Below are 19496 nucleotides of genomic sequence, written 5' to 3'. Positions count from 1 at the left end.
AAGCTTTCTATGCCGCCACCGCCGTTTTCTTGTTTTGGTTACTTTGCCCGTGTGCGCAAGCTCGTCACAGCAGCAAGAGACGAGAAAGGAAAGAGCAGAAAGACGCCCCTGTGGGGCTTCGCGGGGCCAACGCTTGAACCCGCCAGCTTTCTACCCCCCGCTACGATTCTGGCGTCTACCCGAGATGGACGGACACGATCGCGTGCTGACTTTTTTCATCTTCTCAGTTTATGTGCGTGCGTGTGAGGGCAAGGGAGAAAACCGCTACACAGGCAGTAGAGTACGAAAGGAAAGGAATAGAGGGAGAGGGGGGGGGGAGAAAAAGACGTGGTCGACGTGTACGCGCAGCTCCTCCTGCGAATCGCTGAGCTTCTTCGTTGATGTCATGCGCGCCGGCAGGAGCGGAGGAGAGAAGAGTGAGGGCAATGTGGTTTTCATCTCATCCTCCGCGTGCACGTCCGTATCATGTGTGGATGAGGTGCGGAGTCGAACAAGGGTGTTGCCCTTCACCTCTTCGCTGTTCGCTTCCGTTCCAAGGCCCTTCCACACCGCACGTCTCTCGCTGATTACGTACACACGCCGAAATCAAATTACGAAAAGTTCCAAAACGAAAAAAAAATACCTGAACGCGGAAAGAGCGCTCCTTTTGTTGAACGTGTGCGCTGAATGTGTTCCGTTCACCACCACGAACACGCCAGCCAAGAGTTTACGCGGACAGACAACCACAGCTCACCGTGGTACCTCTGCTGCACCACGGCTGCATCCCTGGCCCTCTAAGACGAACCATCTGCCGTCGAATCGGCGCCATGCATCGTACGGGCTCTTCCTGTCTTACGCCTTCTACGGTCCTGCTCGAGGGCGGAGACGGGGGCGTCCGTCGTGCGGATAATAGAGGATGTCGGCCTGGCGCCTGAGATCGGTGACCGGGGCCCGTAATGTGTGGAGATGGCGTCAGCTAATCTGCCGTTGCCGGTTTATCGCCAGCTTGTCAGCTTCTCCCCCTGCGTTCTACTTCACAACGAGCAGTGTGACTAACAGAAGCGAGAGGCGCAAAGGCGGCGGGCCAGCAGCGCAAGCGCCGGTGCCCAGCTACGTCGCAACATGCCACCCTCCATCACTGTAGGGCCCGTGCCGAGCACCATGAGGAGGTAGGGCGAGCCCGCAGCAGGTCAAGCCCCAGCACCACTGCTTCACACTCAGCGTTATCGCTGCAGACAAGGGGGTCACGGCCTGCTGTTGCTGTGTGCATGAGTGTGTTAGTAGCATGGAACACCGCAGCCGCACCTGGCTTGATGTCTGTCTGCGCCGCACCACCTGTCCACACCGGGTAAGGGAGCCTCGCGAGGCGGAAGAGTCGGTGCCTGCATACCTCAGCGGGAGAGCTGCGGGAGCGTTGTGACGGCACCGTGATCCGGCGTGTGCGCACGTCCTGCGCCACCGAAGAAGCAGACAGCTAAAAACGTGCCACGCATGGAGCCACCGTACAAACGAAACAAAGAAACGCAAAAGGTGAATAACGCGCCAGCGCAGCGAGGAGGGGGGAGGCCCAACCCCTCATGTGTGTGCTGTCGGCACGATGGAGGCTTGGGCACGGGCGAGCCTTGGAGACCCGGTTTGCCCTCCACCCACCTTCGTCTGCTAGCGTGCCGCCGAGTGCGGCACGTTCATCCTAACTGGCGACACCCAGAGCTGTCAGTAGGTTGTAGTAGCTGTTTGCGTAGTTGCGGATCAAATTTGGGCCAGCCTCAGCGGCAAACGCTGAGTCCATCGAGAAGATCTCGGCCGAGGCGGTGACGGTGACGCTGCCCATGTTCTTGCTGTACACAGCGATGCCCGTCTGCGACTCGCCGCCAGGGAGGTAGAGGCGGCCAGTCATCGTCTCCAGACCGCCATCCTTGAAGACCTCGATGACGCTGTCGTCAACGAAGATGTGCAGACGCACCACATTAGGATTCGTCTGCTTCACAGGCGAGCGGCCGAGGAGAGGCTGGCTGGAACCTATAGAGCCGGAATGGGTGCGGTCCATGTATAGCAACGGGATGTTCACTGTGCCGCTGTGCGCGGTCGCGTTGTACACGCGCCGGCTCGTCTTCCAGTACAGGGCGCACGTCGATGACGGCAAGGTGGTGTACGTCCACGAAACGCACGTGCGCTCCTTTGCGCATTCCGCGCTACAGTTGCTCACAGCATTGGCGCCGGCGCCAGGGTACATCTTGATGGGTGCCCACGTCGTGTCCTGCGCGCGGTTGGAGATCGGCTGCCGCACCGCCTCCGGCATGCGTACCGAGACGGTCGTGTACTGGCTGAGGTTCGCGTTGGTACGGATCATCACACCGAAATCGGGAGCGGCACTTTCGGTGTAGTAGGTGTTTCCCTTGAAGGGCTCCATGCTGGAAAGCTTGAAAGTGACGATGATCTCGTGCTGACGAGTGGCATTCGTGCCGGCCGTGATGAGGATCTGTGGCGCGCCATCCACCAGCACGAGCGGGTCGGTCTCCGGACGCGAATAGAGGCGGCTCAGACGCAGCCCCTTCAGCTCCGTGACCGGGTACGTCTTGATCTTCTGCTCGACGCTGTCGTACTCTATGCCGCGCAGCAGGTTCTGCACACCAGACCAGCCCTGCGAGGCGATCTGCTCGTTGCTCAGCTCGTCGTTGGTCCAGCCCCACATCATGCGGCGTTTGAGGATGGGGTCGTAGAAGGTCTTCGAGGCGTAGAACGGGCCGTAGTCGATGAAGGTGAAGCTGCGCGCGGGGTCCTCGACGAAGACGTACTTGCCGGTCGCCGGGTTAGCCTGGTAGGAGCCGTAGACGATGTAGTCGCGGTGCGAGGCCATGGAGGAGACCTTGAGGTAGTGCTCGCCGCCCTGCTTCAGCGTGAAGAAGTCGGGGGACTCAAACATGTGGTCCAGGTTGTACTTGTAGACGTAGAGGCTGTGGGAGAAGCTGTAGCCGCTCTGGAAGCTGGGGTCGGTGGTGCTGAACAGGACGATGTGCGCGTTGTCGCCGTCACTGTCCTTTACGCGGGCGGCGAAGGCGATGAGCCACTGGCTGGGGTTGGCGGGGTCCCGCCACCACTCCGTGGGGTCGCGGAAGTTGCCCAGACCCACCAGCCCGGGCACGCTCTCCTCGGTGAGGATGGGATTCAGCGGGTTCTTCTCGAACATGCTCAGTGTGCGCTTGCCGGCCAGGTCGCTCGGCGAGATGGTCGCGACGCACTGCCGCTGGATGTTCTCCGGCTCGGTGCAGGTGTACATCATGACCGGCTCGCTGTATTTGTTGCTCATCATGGTGCCGGAGTAGGCACCCCACTTGTCGTACCACCTGTCAGCGTACATCGCGATCGGCGTGCTCGGGATCGTCCACTTGACGTAGTCCTCCGATGTTACGTGGTACCATGCAATGTCACCCCAGAGCGGGCCGTTGGGGTTGTACTGCATGTACAGGTGAATTTTGCCGGTGACAGGGTCGCGGTAGGGGCCGGTGGGGTCGTTGATCCAGTTCTTCGGCGGACGGATGTGGTACTGTGGCTTTGAATCGATGTGCACAGACGGGTCAGGGGTCGGGGCGCTGTCGCTGCTGTCTGTTGGCTCCGATGACGACGACGACGACGACGGGATCTGCGAGCGCACGCAGCTGTTGATGTTGTCGTGCGCGGCGTAGAGCATCGCGCAAACCGTGTACACGCGGCAGAACGTCGTCGTGCACGGGTCGTCGATCACGCCACCGGTGCGGAGGGTCATGTAGTTCTCAAACAGTGTGTCGTTTGTAAACATCTTCGCCACTGCCGCATGGATCGCCGAGACATTGGAAAAATCGGTGATGCCAAGGGCGGCGGCCACCTCCAGACCACTGCTCCATTGAATAAAGGCGGTTTGGGCAAACCGCTGCCTCAAGGCCTTGAGCTTCCACGTGGCCGTGTCGAAGTCGCCGATGAGGTACGCGGGCCGGTTGCCGTACAGCGGGGTCATGGCGTTGATGACGATGAGCGGCACCCCCATCTCCTCGTCGCCGAGGATAGCAAAGCGGTGGCTGTGACCGAAGAGCTGAAGGGCAATGATGTCCTTGTTCTTCGACAGCAGGGAGGTGTAGGCGTTCTGGTACATGGGCTTCCAGTACATGTCGTCCTCCACGGGGCCAACGGCGCCGCGGTTGATTATGCGGAAGACGTCGGGCTGTGGAGGGATGTGACCGATGATGATCACCTTCTGCCCTGCAGCGCGAGCCGCGTTGATCTCGCTCTCCATCCAGGCCAGCTGCCCACACGGGTCCGTCTCGGTGTCGGAAAGGGCCGGTGAAAGATTGTACGTCCACACCAGGGTGTGCACGCCCAGTACGCGCAGATGCGCGCTGGCGATGCCGCTGTAGTAGCCGCACTCAGACATCACCGTTCCTTGCGTCGTGTTCAGCAGCTTGTAATGCTTCATTATGTCGATCTGCGTATTCAGGGTGGTGTGCGGGGTGGTTGTGATGTTGAAGTAGTAGTTTGGAATGACGTCGTTGTTGCCGAGGACGGTCGTCACGTGCGGTCTGTTGAAGCTAGGGTCCTTTGAGGCATCCATGATACGTGCGAAGTACTGTGACAAGGGCTCGAACACGTCGGTCGTTGTCAGCGACGTGGAACTCATACCATGCCGCTGCCAATCACCCGCGAAGAACGTGTAGGCGGGGCGCTGCATCATGATATCGCTGGTGGCGACGGCCAGGAGCGCTGCGGGTGAGTCACAGCCGGGCTGGCCAAAGGGCGAGGCCGACGTGGTGTTGCAGGTGCCATGGGCGTTAGCCGTACCGTAAGCTGGATCGTAGTGCACATCGGAGACGAAGCTGACCTTGATGGCTGCCGCGGCACTTGCACATATGACGAAGGCGGCGACGGCGACGGCGAGCGCATGGACGGCTGCCGACACGGCGCCACCAACGTGATGATGATGCTGGCGAGGCATACCGAGCCCACGGGGACGAGTGCTGCAGCTCTTACCGTTCAGTGGAAAGTGCTGCAATGGCGACCGGAAAAAGTGGAGGGGAGGGAGAGAGGGGGGGGGGGAGGAGGGAATGCGTGCTGCTCACGACCTCTTCCGCCTTTTTTTTCGATGCTTCGCACCACCGGGCTCACCTACGAGCGTCAATGCTGCTTGCAGTGTCACGGGCGCAATGCGGCGAAGTCCACAAGGAGAGCGCACAAGGAGAGCGTGGGGGAAAGGGGACGGAAGAAACCAGCGATGCTACCATACACACGTCATACCCGCTCGCATGACACTGTCTCACCTTCCGACGACAAAGAGGAAGAAACGGAGCAAGAGGGAGCGACAGGAAAAAAAAACACTGAGGGGCAATGATGAGATGTCGAGAGAGGCGGAGAGATCGAGAGAAGGGACGAATAGAAAAGAGCAGCGTAACCCAAAACAACGAAACACACACACACACGCGTAGGGTAAGAGACAATGTTGGCTTTTCTTTTTTTTTTCTTTTCTTCCTTGGAGGAGGGGCTAGCGTCATGACGTCCACGGGTTGTACGATTGCACTTGTCTACGCGTGCTTCGTACTTCTTTTCAACAAAGTATGCCTGGTGGTCAAGGGAGGTGTTCTCCGCGCCCAGATGAGAGAGGAGGGAGGGGGGGGCGAGAGACGCTGAGGGGTGTAGAGGAAGACGAGGAGTCGACGAGCTAGAGAGGAAGAAACAATAGAAGAATGTAGCGATACGTTTTCTGTTGAGATCGACAACCCCAAAGGCCGGCGGGCGTGTCTTAGCGGTAGCGGGGGGGGGGTGGAGACGTTAATACGACAAGCCTAAATCAAGGGAGGAGACGCTGGCGACAGCGCACTAGCGAAAGGACAAGAAACACACACACAGGAAAAAGGTTAATGTGGACGGTGCGGGGTGACGGAGACAGAAGAGTCAATATGCACAAGCACGCGATCCGAAAACAGACACAAAGAATAGGCAAGAGAACACGGAAGGGATAGTTCTTTTTAAAGGAAGGTAGAGTGCACTGAGAGTGTTGATCGCGTTCTCTTTCGTCCTGCTTGTGCGCCGGGGGTGCCTTCGCTACACGTACTGATGACACAGACACACAGACAGAGAAACTGGCTCAAACGATGGCTGACGCGGAAGACATTGTGTGCATATGTGGGTATATATATAATGTGCGTACGTGTGTGTGTGCGCCGTCAAGTAAGAGACATACGTGAAGAGCAACAGGCGTAGGACATCAAGGCGACAAGGTAAGGGCCAGGAGGTCAATAGATCGGATGCGCATGCGCGCGGCCATGTGAGGAGGATGGCCACAAAGGAGAATGAGAGAGCGAAACATAGGGTGGAGAGGGGGGAAGAGGGGCGAGATGGCGTCAGTTGCCGGATGCATCGCAAGATGTGGGTACGGCGGGAAAGGGATGTACAAGTGCGACGACGAACTTTATGTTCGCTTCCGATAGCTGTTGGCGAGTGTCTGCGCGGTGAACGGGGCGGGATATGCACGTGTCACAAATAACTAACAGCGCTCTCAGCTTCCACCTCATGCTGTGCCACCCCACCCCCACCTTGTCATGCATGAAATACCGGACTACAGAGAGCGTGGACGGGTGGGGGGTGGGGTGGGGCGATGAGGCAACGCCGCGTCGGATGGCAAGGCGAGAAGAGGGTATGTGTGTCGCGTGATTTCGGTATAGCACACCCACACCCAGTTGTCGAAGTAAAAGATGTCTCTGCACGCGGCTTTCCGGCAGGTGCCGCCGCGTATCGCATTGGCTTCGATACGATCCCCGATACCACGAAGCCCGTATCATCATCACGACCACGATCAAACAGACCCAGACGCACACGGACAACTGGGCAGGCGCCGAGCACTGCTCCGCCCCGTCACGCACGTTGCTGAGTCACCTAGGCGTACCAGTAGATTAGCACCACGAACATAAAAAGAGAGAGGGAGGAGTAGCGCGCGAACCACCATGCAGGCCTCCACGCTAGCAGTACCGGTAGCTCCTGACGACACCTCACCGACTGCTGCGTTTCCCACCCGGTGAGCCGCTCCACACCCATGACGCCTACCTTCTCGAAGCTTGTCCACTTCGACACGTCCGCAGCGGCGACGTCGAGGCCACCATCGGCTTGAGGACGTCCTGCCATGGCGCTGACGACCTGCTGCCGCACCAGTAGACTCTGCTTCAGAAGTCGAAGACTCTGCTGCGGGTACGGATTGTACAGGACGAGCCAACTCCAGAGTGCCACATCAACGTCCTCTGGCTCTGGTGCAAACGGGATGTACTTGTACAAGAGAAATGACATGTACTCGAACGGCGACGCGGAGGCCGGTACCACGTCAGAGGCACGCAGCGCTCGACGCAGCCTCCACCGTGACGTCTGGGGTATTACCCTCGGTGGCGACAGCGGTTGCGTGTCCGCGGCAGGGGCGACCCCACCAGGCACGGCCTGGGGCTGACGTCGACTTGCCGGTCCCCCCTTCAAGACAACGGCCGATCGAGATGGTAGGAGCTGCGCCAGCATATTCCACAAAGTCCATGACAGGAGAACCACGAATCGGAGAGGGTAGTAGAGAAAACGCGTCCACCGCGCGCTGGGCGAGGACGAGCACGGGTGAAAGAAAAGACTGAGCAGCGTTGTGTGATGCATGCCAGCGCCGCTGAAGCTGCTGTGGAGGCCGTTGGAAAAGAAGCCGCCGTCGCAGCGGTACGCCTCGTTGTAATGGCAGTAGTCCTTCGACCCCGACATCAGCGGATGCACCGCCGCTGTTGAGTCACCCGACGCAGCATCGCCCGTCGGCGCAGAGACGGACGCCGAAAAGTGGGACTGCGACGTCTCTGCTGTTGTAGAGGGATGACTAACAGATCGTGCTCCTGATGGCCGCCCATGATGACGGGGCAGCAGCGGGTGCGCGGCTGCGTCTTTATCGCCGCCACCGGTTGCCGCGGCTGCATCAGAACCACGGGCGGAAGACTCGAGCGACGGCGGCGCAGACGAGCGTGGGGTCGGCAGCTCGCTCGCGTGCAGTGCCTTCCCCACGGACGACACTGGCTCCGAAGCCGCACCACCCTGGCTCCGTGGCCACGCCTCTAGCAGCTGACGTCGCAGACGCTCGCGCCATTCAAGAAATACCTGATCTCTGCACCAGCCAACAACCAGCTCAAGACTGCGCGGCGGCTTCTCTGGCATGCCGCCTGCGGCTGGGAAAGAGCGTAGACTCTCTGCAGCCGTCCCCTTCTCCACATTGAAGCTGTACGACGAGGTGCGCACCGCCTGCGCCGCTTGCAGTGGGGACGCAAACTGCATGTACACTTCCGACCGCGCAGATGTGGTGAGGGACAGATAGTGCGCTACGGTACGCCCGACATAGGCGTCAAAGTAGTCGCGCACATCAAGGATGTCATCGGCCGGCACACCACTCACCACAACCCACGTCGAGGCAATGAAACAGCCCAGCGTCTGCTGCTCCAGCCGTGTGTACTGTGACGGCTGCGGGCGAGTCTCAGGCCCATCGGATGCCGGGTACACGGACTGCGGCACATGATCGCGGAACTCGCGCGGCAGAAAGCCTCGCAGGATGCTCTCCGTGGCATCGGCAGAGTCGGGCACGTTAGCTTGAGGAGATTCAAGGATTAATCCCCCGCGACGCCGCTGCCGCCGTTCCTGCCAGTCGCCGACTGTCTGCTTCCACATAGCACGTTAGGCAGAAATACGAAAAAGAAGGAAGGGCAGTCTGCAGGCGTGCAACACAACAAGGCCGTCTCCCTATTATGCGTCGTGCTGTGGGTGGATGGAGGGGGGGGGAAGAAAGGGAGGGACGGAGATGAGGAGGGGGAGAGGTGATTCTGGACGACAACAGGTGCGGACGTGCGTCTGTGTGCATGTGTATGCGTATGCCTCTGTGTGCGCTAAGGCTTGTTGCGCCACTCGCTGATGGTTGCACCTCCAAGCCACCCTCTCACGTGATCCGTGAAGGGTGCAAGGGCAACGAAAGGTGCGAATGGGCGTTTCTCCTTACTGCGCTACACGATGCACGTTTATGTCGCCGTCGTTTATGTCCCCCTTGCCGGTTCCCTCTCCGTCTCCAGAGGGTCTGTACCAAGGCAAGAGGGGGGGGGATTGCAAGGCAGGGGTCCTCATCTCCGCGACCACCACACGGGGTGCGTGTGTGGGGAGGGAGGGAGGGAGGGAGGGAGGGGGGCCAAAGATGACGGAAATGCGGCGCCTCACGTTGGTAACTACACCGATGTCGAGTCTTCTGGGAAATGAGTGCGTGTGTGGGGGAGCAGCTGCGAGGCAAGGCGACCACCCCCTCCCCTTTCCATACACGCTACCCGCTATGCAGGCAGGCGTCAGCGCACGTTTCCGTGCTCGCCTCGAGTCGAGCAGGATCCAAGAGGAACAGCGGTGTCACCGTGCCACTCCTTGGTTCCACCAAGGCGACTGGGGGCTGCACGCCGTGCTTGCTACACAGGCACAGATACTGCGGTGCCGGCGCCTCTTCTTGCACGGTGGCCACGATGGGTGCCATGGCACGCGCGGCGCCAGGTGCAGCACTCCAGCCGAAACTCATGCGCAGGGAGCGAGAGAGCGGCGCCTGACACACGGCCAAGGCGCGGCTGATCGCTTCCTCCTGCGCATGGCTGCACTTGTGTCTGCCCGTCAACCACAAGAGGAGCGCAGCCAGTACGTTTTCCGTCGCTGCTTGCCCATCACCGGCATCGACTACCATTTTGCCAGCGTGCGAAGGCCCACCAACGTTGATGCGGTAAAGCCCCGAGTCTTGAGAAAGCGTCTCCTGCAGCGCATTGACCAGGTCCGTTTTTTCGTCGTATTCGATGCCCTCCGAACCTGCCTGCAGGAGATCCCGCCGTAGGGCAATCAAACATTTTGCCGGATTCAATGGGTCTTCCGCAGCATCCACCGCTACCTCATTCAGCGTACGAGCACGCGGCACGTGCTGCGGCGCGTCGGGTGCCTCTGCAGCGTCGCCGAGGCGTGGCCACAGCACTCCAGCGCCACCCCCCGCGACCGCTTGGACGTATGGGTGCGCAAAGACGCCATCGAGGCGCGTGCGTGACGACGGATGCAGGTAGAAGGCCAGCGCGAAGTCGGCTGTGACGTCAGCATCACCGACGTTGTCGTCCTCGCACCTCTCCGGGTGCTTGTTGACCCAGCGCGCTGTACTCCACGTCTTGAGGCGCTGCAACGCCTGGTCCTGGCGGATGTGGAGTTGTGTGAGATCCACCGTCGGTGCCACCAGTCCGAGCAGCTCACGCTCGCTGTCGATACGCAGGCGTCGCAGCGAGGCGTAATGAAAAGGAATCAGGAAAACCGACACGAGAGAAATTCCCCAGACGAAGTAGAAGAGCGCCTGACGACGGCGCACCGCGGTCGTGCGACGCGGCGGCGGCGCAGCCGCGTGCAGCATCTCGTCCAGCTTCCACAGTGTGCCGTACGGTAGCATTGCGTGCTGGGCTGCCGTGGCGTATGACAAAAAAGGAAAAAGCGTTCGTGTGTGCGAGGGAAGGATGGAGCAGAGCTGTTTGCCGACTTCCGCTCCCGCATCGCCACCGGCGAGGGTACGGGTTCTGGAGCGGAAAGGACTGAGACAAGAATGCATCAAAGGACTTGCCGGTGGAGGAGAAAGGTGGTAGGGGGTGGGGTGAGTGCCGCCTGGTACAAAAGAGGGTGACGCGTTCCTAGAGGCGCGCGCGCTGCAAACGGCTGCCTGTCCGCTGTACCCCGCCACACCAATTCCCACACGCACGAGGTTGTCACCTCTCCACGCGCCCGCTTTCGCAGAGCCACACGCACCCCAGCTTATACCCCATCTTCATCCCTTGCCCGCTCCTACAAGAGGGGGAAAGCGAATGTGAAGAAACGCCACGTTGTTCTTTGGTGTGTGTGTGTGTGTGGGGGGGGGCTCCTGACATGTGCGCTGTCACGCGCACATCACTTGGCAGAAGCACACACATGAACAAGCGCGGTGCCCGTTTCCCCTTCGCGTTGCGGTAGCGTACATCAGCGGCGACCACGAACGACTCGGCCAGCTGTCGAGCGGGACGAGAAGAAACGAGAGGATGAGCGAGACCCGGGTACGGAGCATGAGTACACGACACCCACCTACTCCCTTTCCGGTGGAGCAGCGACGTACCAGCGCGCAAGCAAAGACGTCGCGGCGTCGGGACTGGAGACTTATCCACAAGAACGACAGCGTGTGTTCAGACGGGCATACACGCATGAGCTTCATTTACATCCGTGAAGAAAAAAAGGGAAAGAGCTAGTTGCTAGTCACACAGACGTCTGCATCTAACCGTCCTACACCACCATGCGCTCGCTCTTGCCGGGTCCACCAATCGCGGATGGGAGGGGGAGGCAACTCACTGTTGCTGGTGACGGCGCCGCGGACTGTAGACCACGTTGCAGTTCCTCAAAGCGCATTTCCAGCCGCACCTGCTCTTCCCGCGCCGCGGCTGGCGTCTCCATCGGCCACTGACTGCTTAGCACACGGTGGTAATGACTCAGTTGTGCGAGCTGCTCGTGGCGGTACAGCTCCCTTCGCGCCACTTCTCTCTGCAGCGCCGCGCGCGAGGTCCTCAAAGCCGTGAAGGGGTTTACTTGGTCCAGCACATATTGGACATAAGCGGTGCTGGCCGCCGCGTTGGAAAGGGCAGCCGTTGAATCGCGCACCCACGCCACATCGGCGTACTCAACTTCTGTTCCAGCGCCGACAGCGGGCCGCTTCCTCTGATAGGCACCAAACTGCTGCGGTGGCTGAAGGGTGGGGGGGAGCCAGCGACTGCCATGGCTGAGGAGCACGGCCAACGGGGGTAGGGACGTCGTGTAGGCGCTACTGCTCTCAGGAGCGGGGGAGGGAGCACCAGAAGCAAAGGATGCAGGCAAGGGTCGCCTGATGGCCGGGGGTATGGCCGGAGCCAATACTCCAGAGAAGAGCAGGGAGAGTCGGGTGACAGTCGCCAAGCGCTGCCAAAGGACACCGCGATAGCCGCTGGTAGCGGCCGGGTGTCCGCAGAGAAGAACGCCAATCGCGTCAGCGCCGTATGCGTGCCCCGGAGCGGTGCTGATGTACCCTAACACACTGTCCGTCGCGATCCCTGGCACCAGGCGCTGGATCACATGCGGCTCCGATGCTGCTGCCGGCGTGGACGATGCGCATGACTCGGAGAGCGAGGAAAGCACCTCGCTCACGTGCCAGTAGCGGATGGCCTCGCCGTTATCGAGCTGGCCAAAGCAAATTGGTAAGACACGCGACATGCACTGCGGTGCAATGCCCGTTGAAGAAGAGCCGGTCCGCGCCGCCGCCGTGGCGCCTCCTTTGACGGCGGTGGAGGGGTCCGTATCAGGAGCGCTGCAAGCGCTAAAAGCTCGTTCTTCGGCTGCAGCTGCGGCAGTCTCGATGGGCGCCAGCACGTCTGTGCGGAGCAGCTGCGCAGTCCGAATGAACGGCTCGGCTATCTCGCGCATCCGCCGCAGAAGAGACGGGCACCACCCAGCGGCCCGCTGGCGCGCGTAAGCTGCGGTCTCTCGCCGTTGCTCGCGCGCATACATCAGCTGCGCTGCCCGGGGCAGACGATGAGGACTGTAGTGGGGACTCACCAGGGCGCGTAGCAACTCCTCGTACGTGCTTGGGCGCTCCGGGTGCAGCACCTGCGGTGCGTCGTTGGCTTCCGCCAGCCCGCGCACCTCCCACACGCACCGCGCCCCATCCACCATGCGCATGCCACCGCCGCACGCTAGATCAAAGAACAGCAGTCCCTGCCCCACCGCGTACGCAGCAGGAGAGGCGTGCGTGATGGTGGCGAGCACGTCAGCGGGCTCAATCGTGGCGATGGCGTGCTGATGAAGGACGCGCACAGCGCTGGTGGAAGGACGTGCAAGCACCGTTTCAAACGAACCCCCGCGGTACGCGGGGGCACTATGTGCGCCGCCTTCTCCGACTTCCCCACCCTCCAAACCATCATCCTCGCCTGCTTTTGCTTCGGTGCCTACGGTGGAGAACGCGGCTGGCAGCGTCGGCGCGGCCGCCCATCGCCGCTGCAAGACCGTTCCATCACCGAAGACGGCAACAAAGAGAGCCTCGCACTCCCTCGCTTCTTCGCTGCTCCCCACCGGAGCGGGCGCAAGATACACTCGAGGCATGGTCGACGCTTCCACGCACCACCGCACGGAGAGCTCTGCTGCGTCATCCGCCGCCCCAAAAAGGCTGTCCTCCACCGCCTGCAGCTCTTCCAGCAGCGCGCACAAGGTTGGAGAAGAGAGCGACGCTGACGCGGAAGTGCCATCGGGGCGGCGCACGAGCGCACGCCGCCGCGCCTCGCGCGGCGCGACCGTCGTGATGGTGGTGCCGTCTGGAAACACGACGACCCGGGCAAGCACGGCGCCCGCGCGGCCGCCGTTCTTTTTGGCGTTGGTCTCCGAGTAGGAGGCCAAAGACTCGTACTCTGCCACCGTCAAGCCGTCTTGGCGGGAGCGCATATAGCAATGGTGGACCGCATCGTAGGTGATCTCGGTGTGTATGAAGGGCGGGGCCTGCGCGTCATGGGCGCCAGTGCCGCTCTTCATGCCTTTGGAGTTAGCACGCGCGATGCGCACCTGTACGCGCTGAAACGCGCTGGGTTGAACCGTCTTCGATCCGGCAGCGGGTGCGTTCGCAGAGGTGTCCCCGGTGCCACTGCCGTTGCGTACAAAGCAACGACCGTCCAGCGTCACCAAGGTGTCACAATACTGCGAGGCCGACTTGGGCGCCGCTGACTTAGCGACGACCGGTTTCAGCGGCCGCCGTACCATGGTTGCACCGCTAGGAAACAACAACTGCTGCATCCCCGAAGCATAGAAGCGATGCACCACGCCGGTGCGCTCGTCGACCTCACAGCTCGTCTCCTTTTCGGACGACGCTTCCAGCTCCACCGATGTTGCTGCGGTGAATTCTGTTGGGCAGTGGTGGACGCAGTAGAGGGTGACGCGCTCCTCGAGGAGGGCTGCGCACGTCTCAATGATGCCGCCTTGCGGCAAGGTAGCTGTCGGCTGCCCGCTCAGCTCCTTCAGCGCCACCGCGGCGGCCGCCGTGGTGCTGGATGAGGTGTTTGGGTAGTGGCGAAGGCGGATGCGTGACTCACCGTCGCGCCACTGAAAGACCGCATTGCAGGTGGTGAGCGTTAAATCGATGGGTGGAACCATACTGCTGCAATCTTGTCTGCCGCTGCCGCCTGTGCACGTGAAAAGAAGTCCGTCATCCCAGTGAACGGTCAGGTGCACGTTGCTGACTCCCGTGCTCGACGACTTCGCGTGCAGAGTAGCGATGACCTCGGTGGCTTTGATGTAGCGGCACAGACGCTGCGCCTCACTCACCCACACCTCCAACACCGCATCGCCATACGGATAGAGGGTCTCGTGAATATCGAAGCGCATCGTGGAGCTCTCTGTAGCCATTGCACTTTCAGAAGGCGTCGACGACATGCCACTCGCGCCGACAAGTGACGTCGACACCTCGGCGTGCCGCTGCACGTACTGGGAGATGAGGTTGTGCATTGTACGTATCGTTAACTCTGCTGGCCCCGCGCGCAGCTGCATCGTCGCGTCACTGCCTTGCTGCTGCTGTAGCAGCGATTGCCACAGTGCGTAGACTTCCACCGAGGTCACGGTCCCTGCGCGGGGGACCATGTCCACCCACCTACGCGAGCGCCGCTGTCCCAGCGAGGGGCGGCTGCTCTGCCACGCCTTCGCGTCGGAGTTCGGCCCCCTCTCTTTCTTGATGTACTCTGCCATCTGCACATCCGGCACTGCCACCCCGGCAACCCACATGTGTGTCACTCTTCGTGTCGGGTGCACGTTGAGGGCGTTGTGCGCGTAGGCAGACGTGCGGTGCACCTCACCATCTTTGTCTTCCTCTGTTGACGCAACTGCGTCGATGCCTCTGCCGGCACTACCGGCCGCAGTCGGGGTTGGTGACTGGAGGGGACGGTAGTGAAGGGCGCAGGAGCGCCACACAACGTTGTGGGCACCAAAACGCTCCTGAAAGTTGACAATGGACGCCGCAATGGCCTGCACTGGCAGCTGCTGCGTCACGCTCCAGTCGTCGTCCTCGCAGACAGCTTCCTCCCTGGCCGCTGTGGAGGTGTGACCATAACTGGGCAGCGAGGCTGAATGGCGCGTCGACTCCAACTTGGTCTCTCGCAGTAGCTGATACAGAAATGCCTGCTGAAGCGTGTGCTCGTAAATGCGAGGCATGAGGTTCTCTGCCGCCGCTCGCGTCGCCAGCATTTCGCTTTCGCTGTTCTCCTTGCTGGGGTGGAGCTCCGGCACCAGCGCGGGGCGCTGCAGCGCCACTGGCTTCGACTTGGTTGACAGGTGCGCTTGCATCGGGTCCACGGAGACCAAGTAGCGCTGTAGTAGGTCCAGCGCGCTAACCTGCTCCGTGCCCGTAGTGCTAGCCTCGGCTGACCCTCCACAGTGCTTTTTCCGGCTCTGATGCGACCGTGCCGACACGCTTCCACCGCGTCCTTCTCCGGCGGCCACCTCACATTGTGGAGCGGCCAGCGTTGACTCTAACGCCTCCTGCAGTGCCACTGCCGCCTCAGCCAGCGGGCGACGACCGAGAAGATTGCGGGCCATCTCCTTGATGAGATGTACACCCTGCAAGTAGGGCTGAAGCTTTGTTGCAACGCCAGACGTTTGCCAGCGCAGCCGGCGCCGCTGCTGCTGCAGAAAGAGCCCGGTGCTCGGCGTCGCGATGGTCATCGTGGCCATTGTGCTCTGGCGCGTTGCGAGCGAGGAGGAGCCCCCAGTTGCCAGGTCGAGCATTGAAGGCGGCAACCCCGTGCGGGCCACCGTGGGAGTGACAGTGTCGGTGCCGCGGGCAACGTTCACTTCGAAGTGTCCTGTGTTCTTGGCGATGACGTGTCGAATCATCCACAACACTTCCTGAGGGTACGGCGGCAGCACCACATCTGCGTTGTGGTGGTGAACACGTGCCGACGTTGTCACGGCGCAACGCTTCCCCTCTGGCGCTGCCGCTGCCGCTGAATCACTGGCCCGCGTCTCCGTAGTCTTGGGAAGCCGGGGAACGGTGGCCGCTAGAGTCCCAGCGTTCATGAGGGCCTTTGCGCCTCCGCTACTCGGCACCGACAGCTTCTGAAATGGCTGCGCATACCGTCGGAACAGCCCAGAAGGCGGGATCGACATGGCGGTTGCGGCGTCGCTGACGAGATGCCCTCCCGCGCTGCGCGACACCGGCGACTCTGGCGTCGCACACAAAGCCGTTAATTCACACGATGGCTTCTGGAGCAGAAGTGACTCGCTCACCGTGGCCATCCATGCACACACGGCGCTCATGATGTTGAAGACGCCACCCGTGCAACACGCCGATGCGATTGACCGCTGCACCGCCGCCGACGCATCCACGGAGTAATCACCTGCTGCCTTCTCTGCGGCCGCAACGCGTGTGCCGTTGCGACCGTCGCTACGGGCGCCCCGCGCCGGGGTCAGACTATTATTCAAAGACCATCCGTTGTATGCGTCGATGAGGCGCACGAGGCGGCTCAGCAGCGGCATCAGGGGTGTCTTGCTGTTCCCCTCCGTGCCACCCACAGTCTTACCATAATCGACTACAACCGACAGCACAGCAGCGGCCCACTGCGCGACGCTATCTGTCGCGGCGCTTGTCGACGTGGCAGCATCATCCGGCCCGCGGCAGAGCAGCGTCAAGGGAGGCACTGGTGCGATGGGCAACGCTGCCACTTTCCACAGAGGCAGGGGCCACCTGGAATCGTCAGGCAAACGTCGGGATAGCGACAGGTGAACGGCCTTCTCCAACGCGACAGAGGGGCGCTGGTGCCCCGCTCGAGGATCGCCGTCGGCGCCGCTGCTTACCTGCTCCACCGCTGAGCCGCTAGTCGCCGTGCTGGCAACGGAATCGCTCAGGTACGCGTGCACCCACCGCAGCAGGGGCGCGTGCGCACACCACATCCGCTCGAACGCTCCTTCCGTCGCCGATCCCGGCATATCCGCCTCCGACACGGTCACCACTGCCTGTTGAAAGGCGGCCATCTTGCTAAGGTACGACGTCAGCTCTCCCTCGAGGCCTGCTGGCGACGGCGATGGTGCTGCCAGCGCTGCGACCTGTGGTGGTGATGGCGCTGATGCTACGCCTCTCGCGTAGAGGTAATACGCGAGGGAGCGCGGGTTGGTAGTGCAGTACGGGAACTCCGCCGGCGTCGCCTGCAGGTCGATCCCCATACTCAGCTGTCGAGACTGTAGCGCCGTTTGATGCGGTGCAGATGGCGCGAGTGCCGACGTATTCCCTGCTGCTGCGCCTGCTGCCCCGGCTGCGCCTCGCCCGCTGCGGCCCTTAGAACCTCGCGATCCGCTGGGCGCCGGCCCGTTCGCACGAGTTGCCTTCGTCGCTGCCCCCGTTTGTGAACTGCCGCCACCGCGCTGTGGGGGCATCGGCTTCTTTGTGTCTCCGCTGCTGAACGGACGGGGTGCCCTCGGAGAGCTCGCTTGGGAGTACGTCCATTTTGCCAGGTGTGCTTGCAACACAGCGAGCGTGTCTTGCACAGCAGCGCTGCTGGCCGAGGGGTCATAGAGATAGAAAGCTGTGCGTGGCACCAGCCGCACCCAGCGTTCCACGGCGGCTGTCTCGTCCGGGCTGCGGATGGATGACGGACTCACAGGAGCGGGGCAGGCGTACGGCGAGAAAACGTGGTCCGCGTCGTTGGAGGTGTAGGGAAGAAAGCCGCTCACCATTCGCGGATCTGCCATGGCCCACACAACAGGCACGTGAGCCGGAATAACGCTGCTGCTGGTGGCATGCAGGTGGTTCCGCAGGATCGGCCGAATGGTGCTCCAAAGGGCGCGTGTGACAATCGCGGCGGCCTGGAAGACGCATGTGTCGCGCTTCTCCCTGCCAGAGGGCTCGACGCTGTCGGCTGCGGGTGCATCCATCTTCTCTGCGCTGCTGCTCTGCTCTGCCGCAGAGAGGGCCGAAAGCTCGGCGAGCACGTCTTCCTCATGAGCCAAGCGGTACACAAAAATGACGCACGAGGGAGCAGACGCTGGAGTCTCACCTGGAATCATGACCAGCTCACACGGTGGCAGTTCTTTAGCGAGATAAAACTGACGCTGTTCCTGCTCCATTTCATTCATGTGGCGCTGCATCCCCGAGAACATCGACGAGGAGTGCATCGAGCTGCGCGAGGTCGAGAGTCTGACGGAGCTTTGGCGCTGTTGCTGCGGTGTGTTTCTGTGGCCATTGCCGCCGGCAGGGCGTTGAGCACCACCTTCCTTCGCTCCAGCGGCACACAAGGACGGGGCCGTGACAGACAACGTTGGAGCCAGGCTCAAGTAACTGTCACCGGGGCTCTCCGAAGAGTGACGGGGCAAACAGTGGTCGTGTGGCTCATCCCCTTGAGCGGCTGCAGCTGCAGCCGCGACTTTGAACCACGGCACGGCATTGTCTCGTACGGCCTTTGCCATTTGGATGCGCCGTGCCGCGTCCGCTACCCCGCCTTTGCTGGCGGAGCTCTGCTGCCGCAGGATGGTGCACAGCACACGGGCCACTGTGTCCAGTTGCTCCACCGCTGAGCTGCAGCTGTAGACTTCGACCTCTTCACTCCCGGCAACTTTTGTATGGGTGGTGCTGCTGCTCGCTTTCATGCTCGGTGGCGCCTCGCGTCGGTGCCCAGCGGCGGCGTTGTTGCTGCTGGCGGCCGCGGCATCGTCCCTCTGGGATGCCTCAGCGTAGTGGCTTGTGAGGAGTGTGACGTGCAACGTCGTCGCACATGCCAACACGTGGTGCTGTTCGCTGATGCTGCTCTCCATGTGTCCGTGAGTGAAGTGGAGTCAGGGTAACGGGCTTTCAAGGGGAATGGAGGGGGAATGTCATGCTAGAGGCAGTAGTGCGCCCTACATACACAGTACTTGTCGCTGTGCACTGCTCCACCGCTTCCGTTGTGCTTAGCAATACAAGCGAGCCGCAGACGTGTGGGTTGGAAAGGACGAAAGACAGGAGGGAGAATAGGAAACGCACAAGGAACACTGGCCCACGTCCTTGCAGAGCTGGTATGAACCTCCTCCTTCCACAAGCGGATGCAAAGCGAAGGCGCACCGGAAGCGAGAGGCAGGGTGGTGTGTGTTGGCCCACAAAGCCGTCTCCCCGCCTCGGAGGCTAAGCACCGCAGACTGCGAACAACAAAAGATAAGTTCTTCCGCGTCTCTCGCATACGCACCCCCTGCCCCTGTCCCCACACCCGCACCCACACCACCGGTGCGGGGTGGGAGAGGTTTTGCTGATGGCTATTGAGGTGCTTTTATTTTGTTTGGTTTTGACATATAAAATGACGGAAACAAACACGAAAAGAGGAAACAACGAAACGAAACACGCGAACCATGAAGTCGCGCTAAAGTCCGAGAGCCTTCACAGAACACACGTCAAGCGGCGTGACGCGCCGTCTCCTTCAGCTGCCGTTGTCCACTGCTTCTCTTTGTCTCGCTTTCCC

At 61.4% G+C, this 19496-nt stretch overlaps 5 protein-coding genes across 5 annotated transcripts; all 5 read right to left on the bottom strand.

Moving 5' to 3' along the window:
- Positions 1-264: 264 nt before the first annotated feature.
- On the bottom strand, positions 265-438 carry LMJF_35_0650 (hypothetical protein; the record flags this gene model as incomplete). The annotated part of the gene is made up of 1 exon (XM_003722412.1): positions 265-438. One exon carries the CDS (start codon positions 436-438, stop codon positions 265-267), a length of 174 nt encoding a protein of 57 aa, XP_003722460.1.
- Positions 439-1669: 1231 nt separating this feature from the next.
- LMJF_35_0640 (beta-fructofuranosidase-like protein) lies at positions 1670-4942 on the bottom strand (the record flags this gene model as incomplete). The annotated part of the gene is made up of 1 exon (XM_003722411.1): positions 1670-4942. One exon carries the CDS (start codon positions 4940-4942, stop codon positions 1670-1672), a length of 3273 nt encoding a protein of 1090 aa, XP_003722459.1.
- Positions 4943-6876: 1934 nt separating this feature from the next.
- Positions 6877-8670, bottom strand: LMJF_35_0630 (conserved hypothetical protein; the record flags this gene model as incomplete). The annotated part of the gene is made up of 1 exon (XM_003722410.1): positions 6877-8670. The coding sequence occupies one exon, from the start codon at positions 8668-8670 to the stop codon at positions 6877-6879; it is 1794 nt and encodes a 597-aa protein (XP_003722458.1).
- A 637-nt stretch (positions 8671-9307) lies between these two features.
- On the bottom strand, positions 9308-10444 carry LMJF_35_0620 (hypothetical protein; the record flags this gene model as incomplete). The annotated part of the gene is made up of 1 exon (XM_003722409.1): positions 9308-10444. One exon carries the CDS (start codon positions 10442-10444, stop codon positions 9308-9310), a length of 1137 nt encoding a protein of 378 aa, XP_003722457.1.
- An 854-nt stretch (positions 10445-11298) lies between these two features.
- LMJF_35_0610 (conserved hypothetical protein) lies at positions 11299-18819 on the bottom strand (the record flags this gene model as incomplete). The annotated part of the gene is made up of 1 exon (XM_003722408.1): positions 11299-18819. The coding sequence occupies one exon, from the start codon at positions 18817-18819 to the stop codon at positions 11299-11301; it is 7521 nt and encodes a 2506-aa protein (XP_003722456.1).
- Positions 18820-19496: the final 677 nt, after the last annotated feature.

The sequence above is a fragment of the Leishmania major genome, chromosome 35, assembly GCF_000002725.2.
Source record: "Leishmania major strain Friedlin complete genome, chromosome 35".
Taxonomy (NCBI): domain Eukaryota; phylum Euglenozoa; class Kinetoplastea; order Trypanosomatida; family Trypanosomatidae; genus Leishmania; species Leishmania major.
The sequence above is the reverse complement of the archived record's forward strand: the minus strand, read 5'-3'. Positions and strand labels throughout refer to the sequence as shown.